We start from the raw sequence: 12,302 nt of genomic DNA, 5'->3' as shown, positions 1-12,302 counted from the left end.
TTCTCATTTTTCCTGCCTCTCTTGCTGCCGAAACGGGGGTGAGAGTGAGACAGGAAGGGGGCCTGCTCCTGATACCAAGAGAGGATAGGGGGGTCGCCTTGCAAATGTGGCAAGTCCTTTGAAGCTCCCTTGCTACAGATGGCTCTTCCTGACCTGGGGAGGTGCGAACACCTCCGCCCAGGAAAGGCTTTGTTTCTGGGCCCGGGGAGTGAAGGCTCCCACCCCAGGGGTCCAGAAACTTGTCTAGTGTTGGCAGGCTGGTGTTCACCAGTCAGGAACCCACCAGAGGTTGGTTTGGTTCAGGGGTGCCCTCTAGAAGGGGCCCCTGAGTGCAGGGCATAATAAATCTGACACTGGAATCTGTGCAGGTTTATTATTGTGAGATGTTTGATACCAAACATCCCAGGATTCAGTAAAGCCATTAGGGTGCTAGAAAACTCATACTGACCAGTTTCTAGACCATATACTCAGGATGGCTTTATGGGCACTTATAATATCTAAGAACGGCCTTAAATGTTATAGGGAACTGTCTATTCCTGCAGCTAGGCCCTCACATGAGACATAGTGCACCCTACCTTAAACATGACTCACCTAGGCCTTATGCAGTGCTGGGCAGGCATGGCACACAAGGAAGTGTGACATGTCGAAGGAAGTGTGACATGTCGACTCTTCCCTTTTAGCTGCACCACACCACACAGGCTGCAATGGCAGTGGTGCACATTTGTGGTGAGAGGTCTCTGAGGGTTGCAAAATACATGCTGCAGCCCTCAGAGGCCTTTTCCTGGCTATCACGTTCTTGGTACCATAGGTACACTTTACAAGAGGAGCACAGGTAGGCCGGAGTTGTGCCAAGTGAGGAAACATAGGTACAGGTTAGGGAAAATACACAGGCCCTGGGAACCTGACTGTTAGGGACCCAGGGGTCACTCAGTCAAATTGTATCAGGATATGGCAAAAAGTGGGGGGTTACTGCAACAGAAACCTACTTTCCTGCAACCACTTTACATAAACTGAATGTAACTACTTTCTGCGACCTGGCCTGGCTTCCTAAAACGTTCCAGTAATGTCACTGGCATAAAATGACGAGCAAGGCCAGTTAATTACTTCCAGATCATAGAACTCCCAAAGACAGTGAACTTTTTGGCCTGCAGTACTCCCCGTGTAACAGCTACCCATTAACGGAGTATGAACATAAAGGGTAAGCAGGCTAGCCCTTCCTTATGTTTAGTACATACTTTACGGAGGGAGATTCGAATAACAGCCCAGACCAGATACGGAGGTGTTGATTGATTGATTTGTATTCACAGCAACTTGTTAACAAGAACATTGTGAGCAAGTTCTTTAGAAGTCAGAGAATCCCAGTGACATCCTCTCCACAGTAGGGATGACTAAACAAAGGTAATCAAGTCCCTTGCTAATTCTTCAAGTTAAATGGGATACCTCCTGGACAAAACAAATCAAGCGATCCTGGAACTGGACATGCGGCCGTGATCCTTACGTGGAGGAAAAGCCTTTTCCCAATTTGGCCGATGGCCATGTTTTCAACGAGAGGAACAATCTCAGGAGGTTTGGGAACATTTGTATTGAGCTATAGAAATTATCTTCCAACTTTAAAAAACCTGGACAGCATTTTTGTAGAATTGTTTTCTAAAACCATACATTTTGGGCCCCTGCATGTTTCAATACTTAAAAAGAAACGTTGGATACCCCCTACTTGCCTACTTAGAGAACACTGCAGTGGCAACAAATGATGGAAGGAATGCTGAATAAATCAAACATTCTCCCCCAGTCAAGAGATCTGGGTTAAATCAGTTGTTCTTTAGCTCATTGTTCACCCCAGTTTGGACCCAGCCATATGCAAATCAGTCTTGACACTGCTCCTCATGGGAACAGTCAAGACTGAACTGCCAAGCCGGGTCCTTTCTCAATCGCAAATAAGCCTCCTGGACCGGTTTTCAGAAAACACCCCTCATCAGCCATGCTAGCTTGAATTTTGTGGTACAGCGAGCAAGGGACCATGTCTTGACATACCCTTCCCACTTAGGGCGAATAGTGCTGCGGCAACAAATGATGGGCGGAAATTCTGAATAAATCAAACATTCACTCCCAGTCACGAGATCTGGGTTAAATCTGTAGTTCTTTTGCACACTACACCACCTCAGTTTGCAAAAGAACAATGGATTAAACCTAGATCTCTTGACTGGGATGAGTGCTTGAAAGGTTTCAGCACTATGTGTATCATCTTGTTGCTTTTGCTATGTTCGCCCTAAGTTGGCAGGATATGCTCGTTGTGCCAATGGATTCAAGCTACCCTGGCTGATGGGGGCGATACCCTAGAACCGGTCCCAGGATGCTTGATTCCAGGTCAGGGAGTACCTGGCCTGGCCTGGCAGTTCAGGCTGGAATGTTCCCATGCAAAGCAGGGCAAGACTGATTTGTATATGGCTGGGTCCAAACTGGGGATACCATAGTGAGCAAAAGAACAATGGATTAAACCCAGATCTCTTGACTGGGACGAGTGGTTGAAATGTTTTAGCATTCCCTCCATTATCTTGTTGCATTTCCTATGTTAGCCCTAAGTGGCCAAGAGTATGCCCAGACGTGGGTGCCTTGCTCGCTGCGTCACTGGATTCAAGCTAGGGTGTTACCCCGAAACCGGTCCCAGGATGCTTGTTTCCGTTTCAGGGAGGACCTGGTTTTGACAGTTCGGGCTGGACTGTTCCCATGAGGAGCAAGGTCAAGACTGATATTCATATGGCTGGGTCCAAACTGGGATGGCATAGTGAGCAAAGGATCGATGGATTAAACCCAGATCTCTTGAATGGGGTGAGTGGTTGAAAAGTTTCAGCACTCCGTCCATCATCTTGCGGTGCTTGCTACTTTGAGAACATAGTCAGGGCCCTGGTGTGGGATATTGCTTATTTACAAGCACTGTAAATGCACAAAACATTCAACATTTTTAGGTCTCGCCTGGCGAACACAGCGCTATTGTTGGTGCAAAGTGTCCTTTTGGCATTCTGAGCGGCCCGTCTCGCAGAGGGCCGCTCCAACGGGGCTGGCATGTGGTCGGAAGTGGGACAGGAGATGGGCACGCGCAAGGCTTTTGGCGGATTTGAGCCGGTGTACGCGCACGTGAACACGCACGTCCACACATGGGATGTGCACATCTCCTGTCCCCCTTCCGACCACATGCCAGCCCCGTTGGAGCGGCCCTCTGCGAGACGGGCCGCTCAGAATGCCAAAAGGACACTTTGCACCAACAATAGCCCACACGGAGCCCCCCAGCCCTTCTTCACTCACCGGGCTGCTCTTCTGGGGGGAGGCTCCTCCTCCTCGCGGCTGTAGCACTTCACTTGCGGGGCTTCCCCGCACTCCTGGGAGCCCCGCACTACTGTGGGCAGCCTCGGCCGCCGCACTCCTCACCCGGGCCCCCTCCTGGGACCCGGGGTTTCTCTCCACTCCGGCCGCCACCGCGCGGGACTCTCCCTTCAGCATGGGAGTCCCGCGTTTCTGTTTTTGCCGGAGCAGGCCCCGCCCACGTCCCGGGCAAGGGCGCCTGACTTCCGGCTTGTTTTCTAACCAATTGCAAAGTTTTCAGGGAGTTTCAGTCACAAAGACCCGCCTTAGATCTATTTAGGCTGTCAATTTAAAAACCTAATTTCTTTCAGATTCTCACCATTTTCAGGGTGAACTTAATTCGATTGAGGAATAAGAGAGCGCAAGGCCAATCGGGGTTTTAACATCGTCTGTTGGGACGTAAGAACCAATGTTCGATAAACTCCAGTTTTATTCTAAAAAGTTGCCTTGTAGGCTCAGAGGAGCCCTTAAACGGAGCCAAAAAGTGAAAAGGATTCTCTTAATTAAACATTGAGCACGATGGGTAACTTGTTCTGGAGGTAAGCTGTGACGTACGATCCTTATTTATGAAAGACTTCACACCAGCTCGAACTTAGCTTTTGTTGATTCGGACTGAAGAGAAAGGATGCGAGCTTTTACTGTTATGTGTGTTTTCTTTGTGTTGTGTATATGCGGTTTGTAATCGGTGTGGGCTTTGTTGTGTTGCGTGATCGGTCCCGCGTCTTGTGTATCCGACCGTTTTGTACTTTCATTATGTTGGTATTATATCATCTGGTGTTGCTGCTTTGTGTTTGTGTGATGCATAAGGAGGGAGGTAAGTTTTATTATGAGCCTGTTTCGTCTTTCTTGTCATTCAAGGTCGACAAACTGAGCATCAAGGAATAACAGGAACACGTGGTATTTACAACTCTAGGAATCTGCAAGATTGTGCCAGTCAGAACTACGCATAAAGAAAACATTCCTTTAGAGGTCCTTCATAAACTTAGCTCTTTATCTGAGTTTAACTCATTATAGCCTGAATTTACAGGTTATGGCTCTGTATATTATTCCATAAGTTACTTGCAAAATGCCTAACTAGTTATTGTTCTTGTGCGCTATATGAATATGGTTAATAAACGTAGGTGTCACCTACAACACCTAAAGCATAGATTGTAAGACATTGATTCAAAGAATTAGTTTCTGTGGAAATTTACCAGCGGAATGAACTTAGTACTATGGAAGATTTTCTGTAGTAGTAAATTTAGGGTTCAGTGATGTTATGAGTGATGTTACAGTCATTGCAGGACATAGGAATCTTACAGATTTGAACCCCCAGACTCGGCACAGAGGTGGTGGCAGGTGGGTTCAAAAGGGGCAGGGACTGTGATAGTCAGCTTAGTGGGACAGTACATGTGCATTAGATTTTACAAATTACCCCCAACAAAAACTGACAAGGTGGAATGCAAAAGCTGATCATTCTTACGTTATTGTTTACAAATAGACGACGTTCAACAGACTGCCCTTTATTTTGTCATTACACTTCACACAAACAACCAAATAAGCCCTGTCTGGTTTCTTCTTTATTTAATAATAGTGTGAGAGAATTTCCAGATATAGTCCAAACACTGTTTTTCTAGTCAACCTCGTTTGTATTATTGTCACTGACTTTTAGGTCGAGCCTGGGCAGTGCATGCGCTCCTCTCCGAAGCATGCGGTATTTGAGTATGGATTTGATGCTCCACCCACATTTTTCATTGGCTTTTGTCTTTGTCCTTTGTAAATCTTAGGTTCTGATTCGGTAATATGCTTGTTAGTCCCTCCTTAGTACTGCCTTGTCTTCATTTGTAACCTCCCATGAGGACTGGCCCTTTCACTTCTCTTGTTACACAGTATGAATTATTTAGTCTGTAAGTACTTTGGGACATATTATCAAGAAACGGCGTTAAATTTATCGCCGCTTTAGCGGCAGAAAACTGATAATGGGCTTGATAATATGCCTTTGAGAATTCCCATAGAAGCCCATGTTCTGGTGTCAACATGGGCTTCTATTGGAATTCTCTGCGGCATATTATCAAGCCCATTTTCGCCACTTTAGCGGCTTGCTGTGCTTGATAATATACCCCTTTGTTCTTTAATGAGTTTCTCGTACTGCAGGCATGACATGATTTCCTGCAACATTCAGCACGCCATGCATGCTTTCTCTTTCCAAGCAGCCTGGGACAATGGCAGCCTCTTTCAAATAAAATGGGTCTCGCATTTACAAGAGTTTGAGCTATTGGCATTGTAAACGACAATGCTTTTTATTTATGTGTTAATTATCAAAACTGATAAATAAAAGGCATTGTCATTTACAATTCCAATAGCTTTAACTCTCGCAAATGCGAGACCTATTGCATTGCAAATGCTTGTTTACTATGTCCTGACTGAAGCATAAGGTTGAGTCTCACCAGGCAGGTAACATAATGTTGCTGTTTTATATATTACACGTTTTGTGATACATTGATCTGAAATGTTTTTATTTTTGTGATGCTAATTTTGCTGTTGGGTCCCTGTTCTTGCATCTCATACATTTTCTTTGATGGACTGCTTGTGCTAAGGTTTCAAGAAAAGCTTGGCATTTCTCGCAGAAACGAGCTTTGAATCCTAGGCACTAGTTTGTTTACCTTTGTGGGGGATTAGTGAAAGTGCACAAAGATATAGCTATACCCAGGTTAGAAGGATAGAATACTCTTTTTTGTAGTCGCAAGCACAGCTGGCTGCCTCCAAGACAAGCACTCCCCTCATGCAAAAGTGAAAAGGAAGAGCAGGACTTGCAGGAGATCCCAGAACAGACTACCGTCAGCACAGCCCCGGATTTCACTTACCGGAGCACACAGCACATGAGCAGCAGGTGTGTGGGTATGTTGGCTGGATTCAGCATACTAGGAGTATCCGACTTCATACAGGCAAGGAACGCCCTCATTCTTCGGTTCTTGTCCTCCACAGCCTTTCCAAGCCAGAGTTTCTTGAGGTTTGGACATGTCCATTCCCTAAAGGTAAGCGCAGAAACCAGTTCGGGGGTTTGAGGAGACTTTCCCTTATAGGCAGACCACTCTTTGACAATGACTGGAGGTACTGCAAGAATCAGAAAGCAAAGGAAATGTGTTAGTTTTTGACGAAAGCACTACAAAATGCACCCTGGTACAAATAAAAGGGTCAGAAATCAAATGCTAGACTTGCAGCATGAAGGTGACACTATTATAAGCAAAAGTCACAAAGTTCTAATCCTAGTTAGCCAACATGAGTGTTTCTTGAAATTGGTAAACAGATTAATTCTGCCATGAAGGGGAGGGTCCAAGAAGACACAAGATTTTTATTTTCCACGGAAGCAACATTTTGTATCTTTAAGATATTATTAGTTCCAATCCGAATTCTATTTATTGAGCACAAAAGCATGAACATTACTTATTTACAACACAATATGAAGAAGGAAAATTTAAGTAGCGGTAATCCTTATTCTCGGTCATGGGTATTCTCTCAGAATCTATAAACAGTAGGTTATCTCGGTGCAATAACCCCAGAATGCCATTTTTAAGACTGTGTTATACATAATGAATACACACCTATAATAATCAACCTTTTCTACTTATTTTCTAATTTTTGTTTGAAAAAGTAAATTCAGTTAGCCAAATTAACGAGGAATGCCAATGAACTACCCCCTTTTCAAAGCCCCAAATATAAAAAAAATGTTAAAATCACCCAATTTGTAGCTTTAAAACAGAGGAGAGCAAACGTTTTTTTCACCAATTTAATAAGTGCTGGTTAATATTTCCTATTTTGCAGCTTTTACCCACTAGCAATTTGTGTGAAAAACGGGAGTAAAACCTAGTCATACAGTCATGAAATACACTATTCTCAATGAAGCAAGGGCTCTAATTTTATGAAAGAAACAAACTGTTGAAATAATGAATAGTGAACGTAAAAGAGAAACGAGCAAGGTGAAGTTATTCTTAACCCGGCCCCTCATCATGGGCATGTGGGAAATTCCGGAACATGTTTACAAGCAACAAAAACAATACCCAAAAGTGGCATTGGGTTTTGTTTTTTTTAAACCCAATTACACGAAAAAAATGAATGGTACATCTGGTTGAAAACACCACTTATAACAGTATATACTACAAAACAAAAAAGTAGAAAATGGTGCTCCAATGTAAAACGATGCACAACCCTGCTCCTTTGAGAAGCAAGGAAGATTGCGCTATCCCATCATGCACAGAAGGGTGTAGCAGGGGATAGATACCGATGTAGAATGCAGTCACCTGTTCAGAATCTGCAGCCCCAAAAGCAGGGAGGTGGAAGAGGCTTTTATGAATTCAGAAAGTCTACAAAGGGCGAAGAATTAGGATTACAAGGTAGCAACCTTCCCTTATTCACCATGGGCTTCCATGAGGTATTTATAAAACGTCCGAAGGAGTAGCAAGCTAACCCAGATTTAAAGGCACAGTCCGAGCACAGAACTTACCCTGCAGGCAACAGTGATCTCCAGAGGTATAGGCTGATCTCCACGCGGACGCCTCACACCTCGCTCCTCTCTTTCTCTATCCCATTTGCTGGATTCATATGAAACAGAATACGGTGAACCCAATGTAAAGTGCTGCTCCAAGCATCAGGAGAGCGTTCCACCAAGATGCTGTGGTTATTTTTGTGCATGAAACCCGTTTTGTTCTTAAGCTATTCTAGATTTTCAGGAGTCACACTTCAGACGTCCCCAGTGGCCCAAGAAGCCCGTTTCTTCCTGCCACTGAACTGATGCTTGCCCGGACTTCATACAGTGTCATTCAAGGTACAATACGACTCCATGGGAGCCTCACCTCAGAATATAGAAATGTTGAGTTCACTCTCTCAAAAAGACTCCAGGTCTCCATAGATATATTTCAACCCTCAGGTTGCTCCGTAATCAGTCCCGATGAAGACCCAGATAGACGTTGCTTAGTAACTACCTTATTGGAGGGTCGAAGGTCAGCGATTTACTTCAATGGCCTGCACTGCATTTCCAGCCCTGTGGTCGTCAGAGAAGAGCGAACCTTTGTCCTCGCATATGAGACTTGAAACCAAAAGGACTCGGACAGGCGGATTATTATTTTGTTGTGAATTTGAACGTGTTTTTTGTTGAATTGCAGAGTCACACTTTACTTGCTGCACTGCACGAGCAGTTTCACTTTGCACTTACGACGCATTGGTCTTGTACACTGATGTGAATACAATTTACTTAATCATTTGAATATATGAAAGACCAAGTTAAACAGACCCGTGTTTTCTTTATTTATGGTGATGTGTGCCCTGCATATACACTTATTAAGTAAATGAACAGACACTAGCAGATTTTGCTCCACAGAACCATTTGTTTTTATGTACTAGTTGATACCCATGTTCTGAGCAATACAGGGTAACCTCATTGAAACGTAACACCTTCCCAGTGAAAGCATTATAGGCGGGACCCCATAGGAGGAGGGGCCTGGAGGGTACAACATTCCAGTTAGGGCGAAGAGTCGAGTCCATCGGCCTCCGCAAGCTCTAGGAAACCCTCAGGGACATCATAAGGGTGCCCAGCCTCATTCGGCTCAGAATCCATGCCAAAGAGGCGTTATATAACGTCTCCACCGGGAGGCGCTAGATTTCTACTCTTCACCTCTGAATCAACCCTAAAGGCAGTGAAGTCGTGGGAGCTGGTTCCGATGTCGGCATCAACACCTCGACTGGGACTGGTGTTGCAAGGACTGGGTGGAGTCTAAGACGGCACCACCGATAAAGTCATTGGGACCAACTGCACCATCTTCTGGGGCATGAAAGAAGCACATTGTGCCACTGGCACACCCACCAGCAGTAGTCTGCATGACCATGAAAAGAAGGGGTTCAGGTACAGTGCCACATTCATACTAGATGAGTTGTGCGCTGGTCACTGGAGGTGGCAGTGGCTCAGGAACTCACAGTGGTGCTGGCTCCAAAGGAACCCATGTTTCTACCAACTCTGGCTCTGAAGAGGAACCTGAAGGGAGAGGAGAACCACTCTGACATTCCTCTCTTTTCTTGTGCGTCTGGCAGGAAGATCTCAAAGCTGACAATCCTGGTGATCCCACTTTAGACCGTAGCTTCAATCAATCAGGGTATTTTAAGCGCGCTACTCACCTGTGAGGGTCTCAAGGTGCTGGGGTGCAGAGGGGGGGCAGATCCCTTATCCGAAGAGCCAGGTCTTAAGAGTCTTCCTGAAAGTGGTCAGGGAGGGGGGCGCGCCTGATGTATGCCGGGAGCTCATTCCAGGTTTTGGCCGCAATGTGAGAGAAGGCTCTTCCGCCTGCTCTGGCTCTGTGGATACGCGGGGTTTCGGCCAGTGCGAGGTTGGAAGATCGGAGGTTTCTTTTGGGTACGTGGAAGTTGATTCTGTCGTTGAGGTATTTGTGTCCATTGTTGTGTAGGCATTTGTAGGCGTGGGTGAGGACTTTGAAGGTGACTCTTTTCTCCACGGAGAGCCAGTGGAGCCTTCGTAGGTGTTGGCTCATGTGTTCGTGCCGTGGGATGCCGAGGACGAGTCGGGCAGCGGTGTTCTGTATCGTCTGGAGTTTTCGGAGTAGGGCCTTGTTGATGCCGGCGTAGAGTGTGTTTCCATAGTCCAGTCTGCTGGTGATGATTGCATGGGTCACTGTCTTTCTTGACTCAGGGGGGATCCATTTGAAGGTCTTACGGAGGATGCTGAGGGTGTTGAAGCAGCTGGACGGGAAGGCGTTGACCTGTCGGTTCATGGTGAGTGATGAGTCGAGTACGATGCGGAGGTTTTTGGCGTAGTCTGAGGGGCTAGGTGGGCTTCGAGGGCAGTCGGCCACCAGGTGTTGTCCCATGCTGAAGGGGTGGTACCGAGGACGAGTACTTCTGTCTTCTCGGCGTTGAGCTTCAGGCAGCTGTTGGTCATCCAGACAGCGACGTCTTGCATTCCCTTCTGGAAATTGAGGTTGGCATTGGTGGGGTCTTTGGTGAGGGAGAGGATGAGCTGGGTGTCCTCAGCGAAGGATACAATGTTGAGGCTGTGTTGACGGATGATCGCTGAGAGGGGGGCCATGTAGATGTTGAAGAGGGTAGGGCTCAGTGATGACCCCTGTGGCACTCCGCAGGTGATTTTCATGGTGTTGGAGAGGAAGGGTGGCAGTCTGATCCTTTGGCTTCTTCCAGTGAGGAATGACCGGATCCACTCCAGGGCTGTTCCTTGTATGCGGGGTCATGTAGTCTGGTGACTAGTGTGCGGTGGGAGATGGTGTTGAAGGCCTCTGATAGGTCAAGTAGGAGGAGGGCTGCGGAGTGTCCTTGGTCCAGGACGATGCGGATGTCGTCTGTGGTGGCGAGTAGTGCGGTCTCGGTGCTGTGGTTGCTTCAGAATCCGGATTGGGACGGGTCGAGGACGGCGTTCTCTTCGATGAATCGTGTCAGTTCCCTGTTGACTGTTTTCTCTGCGACTTTGGCTGCGGAGGGGAGGGGAGGAGCAAGATTGGCCGGTAGTTCTTGAGGTCGGTGGGGTCAGCTGTGGGCTTCTTGAGCAGGGTCCTGACTTCTGCGTGCTTCCAGTCGTCTGGGAAGGTGCCTGTTTTGAAGGTGGTGTTGATGGTGTGTTGTAGTTCGGGGGCGATGGCGGCCGCGGCTCTGTGGTAGATGTGAGGAGGGCAGGGGTCGGTGGGTCACCACAAATAAGCCCAGAAGGACCAGTGTCCAGTCTGCAACCTCTGCCTGCCGCTTTTTTTCTTGTTTTCTGTTGCTCTTTTCTTCTTTTAACCTTTAAAGTCTTTTCTCGGTTATAATCCTTTTCCTCCTGTCTCATCTTTCTGGCGGAGGAGGGTGGAATCGCTAGTGAATCCAGAAAGTCTTCAAGCTGCAAAACTACACCGACAGGTAAGAAACTATACGTTTTGCAGCGTAAATCTTTCTGGATTCACTATGCTGTGCATAGACTTTGTAGCGGTTTGTAGATTATTGTGGTGGCTGGGTGGAAGATGAGATCTGGTTAATAATTATGTGTTGTAAGACCTTCTGTCCCACTTGCGCTTCCTTGTTCATTTGAATATCCACACGGTAGTGCTTAGTGAATGTATGCACTGAAGACCATGTTGCAGCGTGGCAAATGTCTTGAATAGGTGTGTTTGCTAGAAACGCAATTGTTGCTCCTTTCTTCCTTGTTGAGTGAGCATGAGCTGCTCCTTGTAACTGTTGTCCCGCTTGTTTGTGGCAGAGTTGTATGGTTTGTGCAATCCACAGTGCAATAGTATTTTTGGTAACTGGTCGTCCCCAAAAACTTCTGGCAAAGGATACAAAAAACTGCTTTGTCTTTCTGCAGTCCTTTGTCCTTTCTATATAGTGCATTACTGCCCTCCTGGCGTCTAGTGTGTGTAGCGCCCTTTCTGTGCTTGCGGTAGGTTTTTGGAAAAAACTCAGTATTTGAATTGTCTGATTGATGTTGAACTGTGACACCACCTTTGGCATGAAATGTGGGTCTTTTCTCATTACAATCCTATCATTGGGTATTTGCAGGTAGGGCTCGTGAAGTGTTAGGGCTTGCAATTCACTCACTCTTCGTAGCGACGTGATAGCTACTAAGAATGCTCTTTTTAGCGCGAGCATGTGCAGTGTAGCTTTGTGAATAGGGTCAAATGGTGCCTTCATCAATTGAGTGAGCACTACGCTGAGGTTCCATGCTGGTGCTGGCATTCTGTTTGGAGGTGTGATTCTCTTTGCCCCTTCTAGAAATCTTTTTACTACTTGGGAGGTGAAGAAACTCTTTCCTGTTTCTCTCCTTGTGTAAGCCACTATCGCCGCTAGGTGCACCCTTAAGTGATGTGTAGCTTAGTTTATTTTGCAGTAGATGCCTTAAGTATTTTAGTACTGTTGATTCCCTTGCAATTTTCCTCTGTAGTTTCTCCCTAATGCACCATTCGGAGAATCTCTTCCAC

General features: G+C 46.3%; 1 protein-coding gene across 2 annotated transcripts in view; it reads right to left on the bottom strand.

Annotated features, from left to right (window-relative positions):
• The window catches only part of FAM120C (family with sequence similarity 120 member C), a 901,961-nt gene that overhangs the window by 426,738 nt on the left and 462,921 nt on the right, over positions 1 to 12,302 (bottom strand). For both annotated transcript variants that reach the window (XM_085629861.1, XM_085629860.1), the window contains exon 10: positions 6,201 to 6,450. In XM_085629861.1, the coding sequence (XP_085485987.1) occupies positions 6,201 to 6,450 (250 nt within the window). The remainder of the gene's footprint in view (positions 1 to 6,200; positions 6,451 to 12,302) is intronic.

Source organism: Triturus cristatus, chromosome 10 (genome assembly GCF_964204655.1).
Source record: "Triturus cristatus chromosome 10, aTriCri1.1, whole genome shotgun sequence".
Lineage (NCBI taxonomy): Eukaryota > Metazoa > Chordata > Amphibia > Caudata > Salamandridae > Triturus > Triturus cristatus.
Note: the sequence above shows the minus strand (reverse complement) of the source record. Positions and strands in the feature narration are given on the sequence as shown.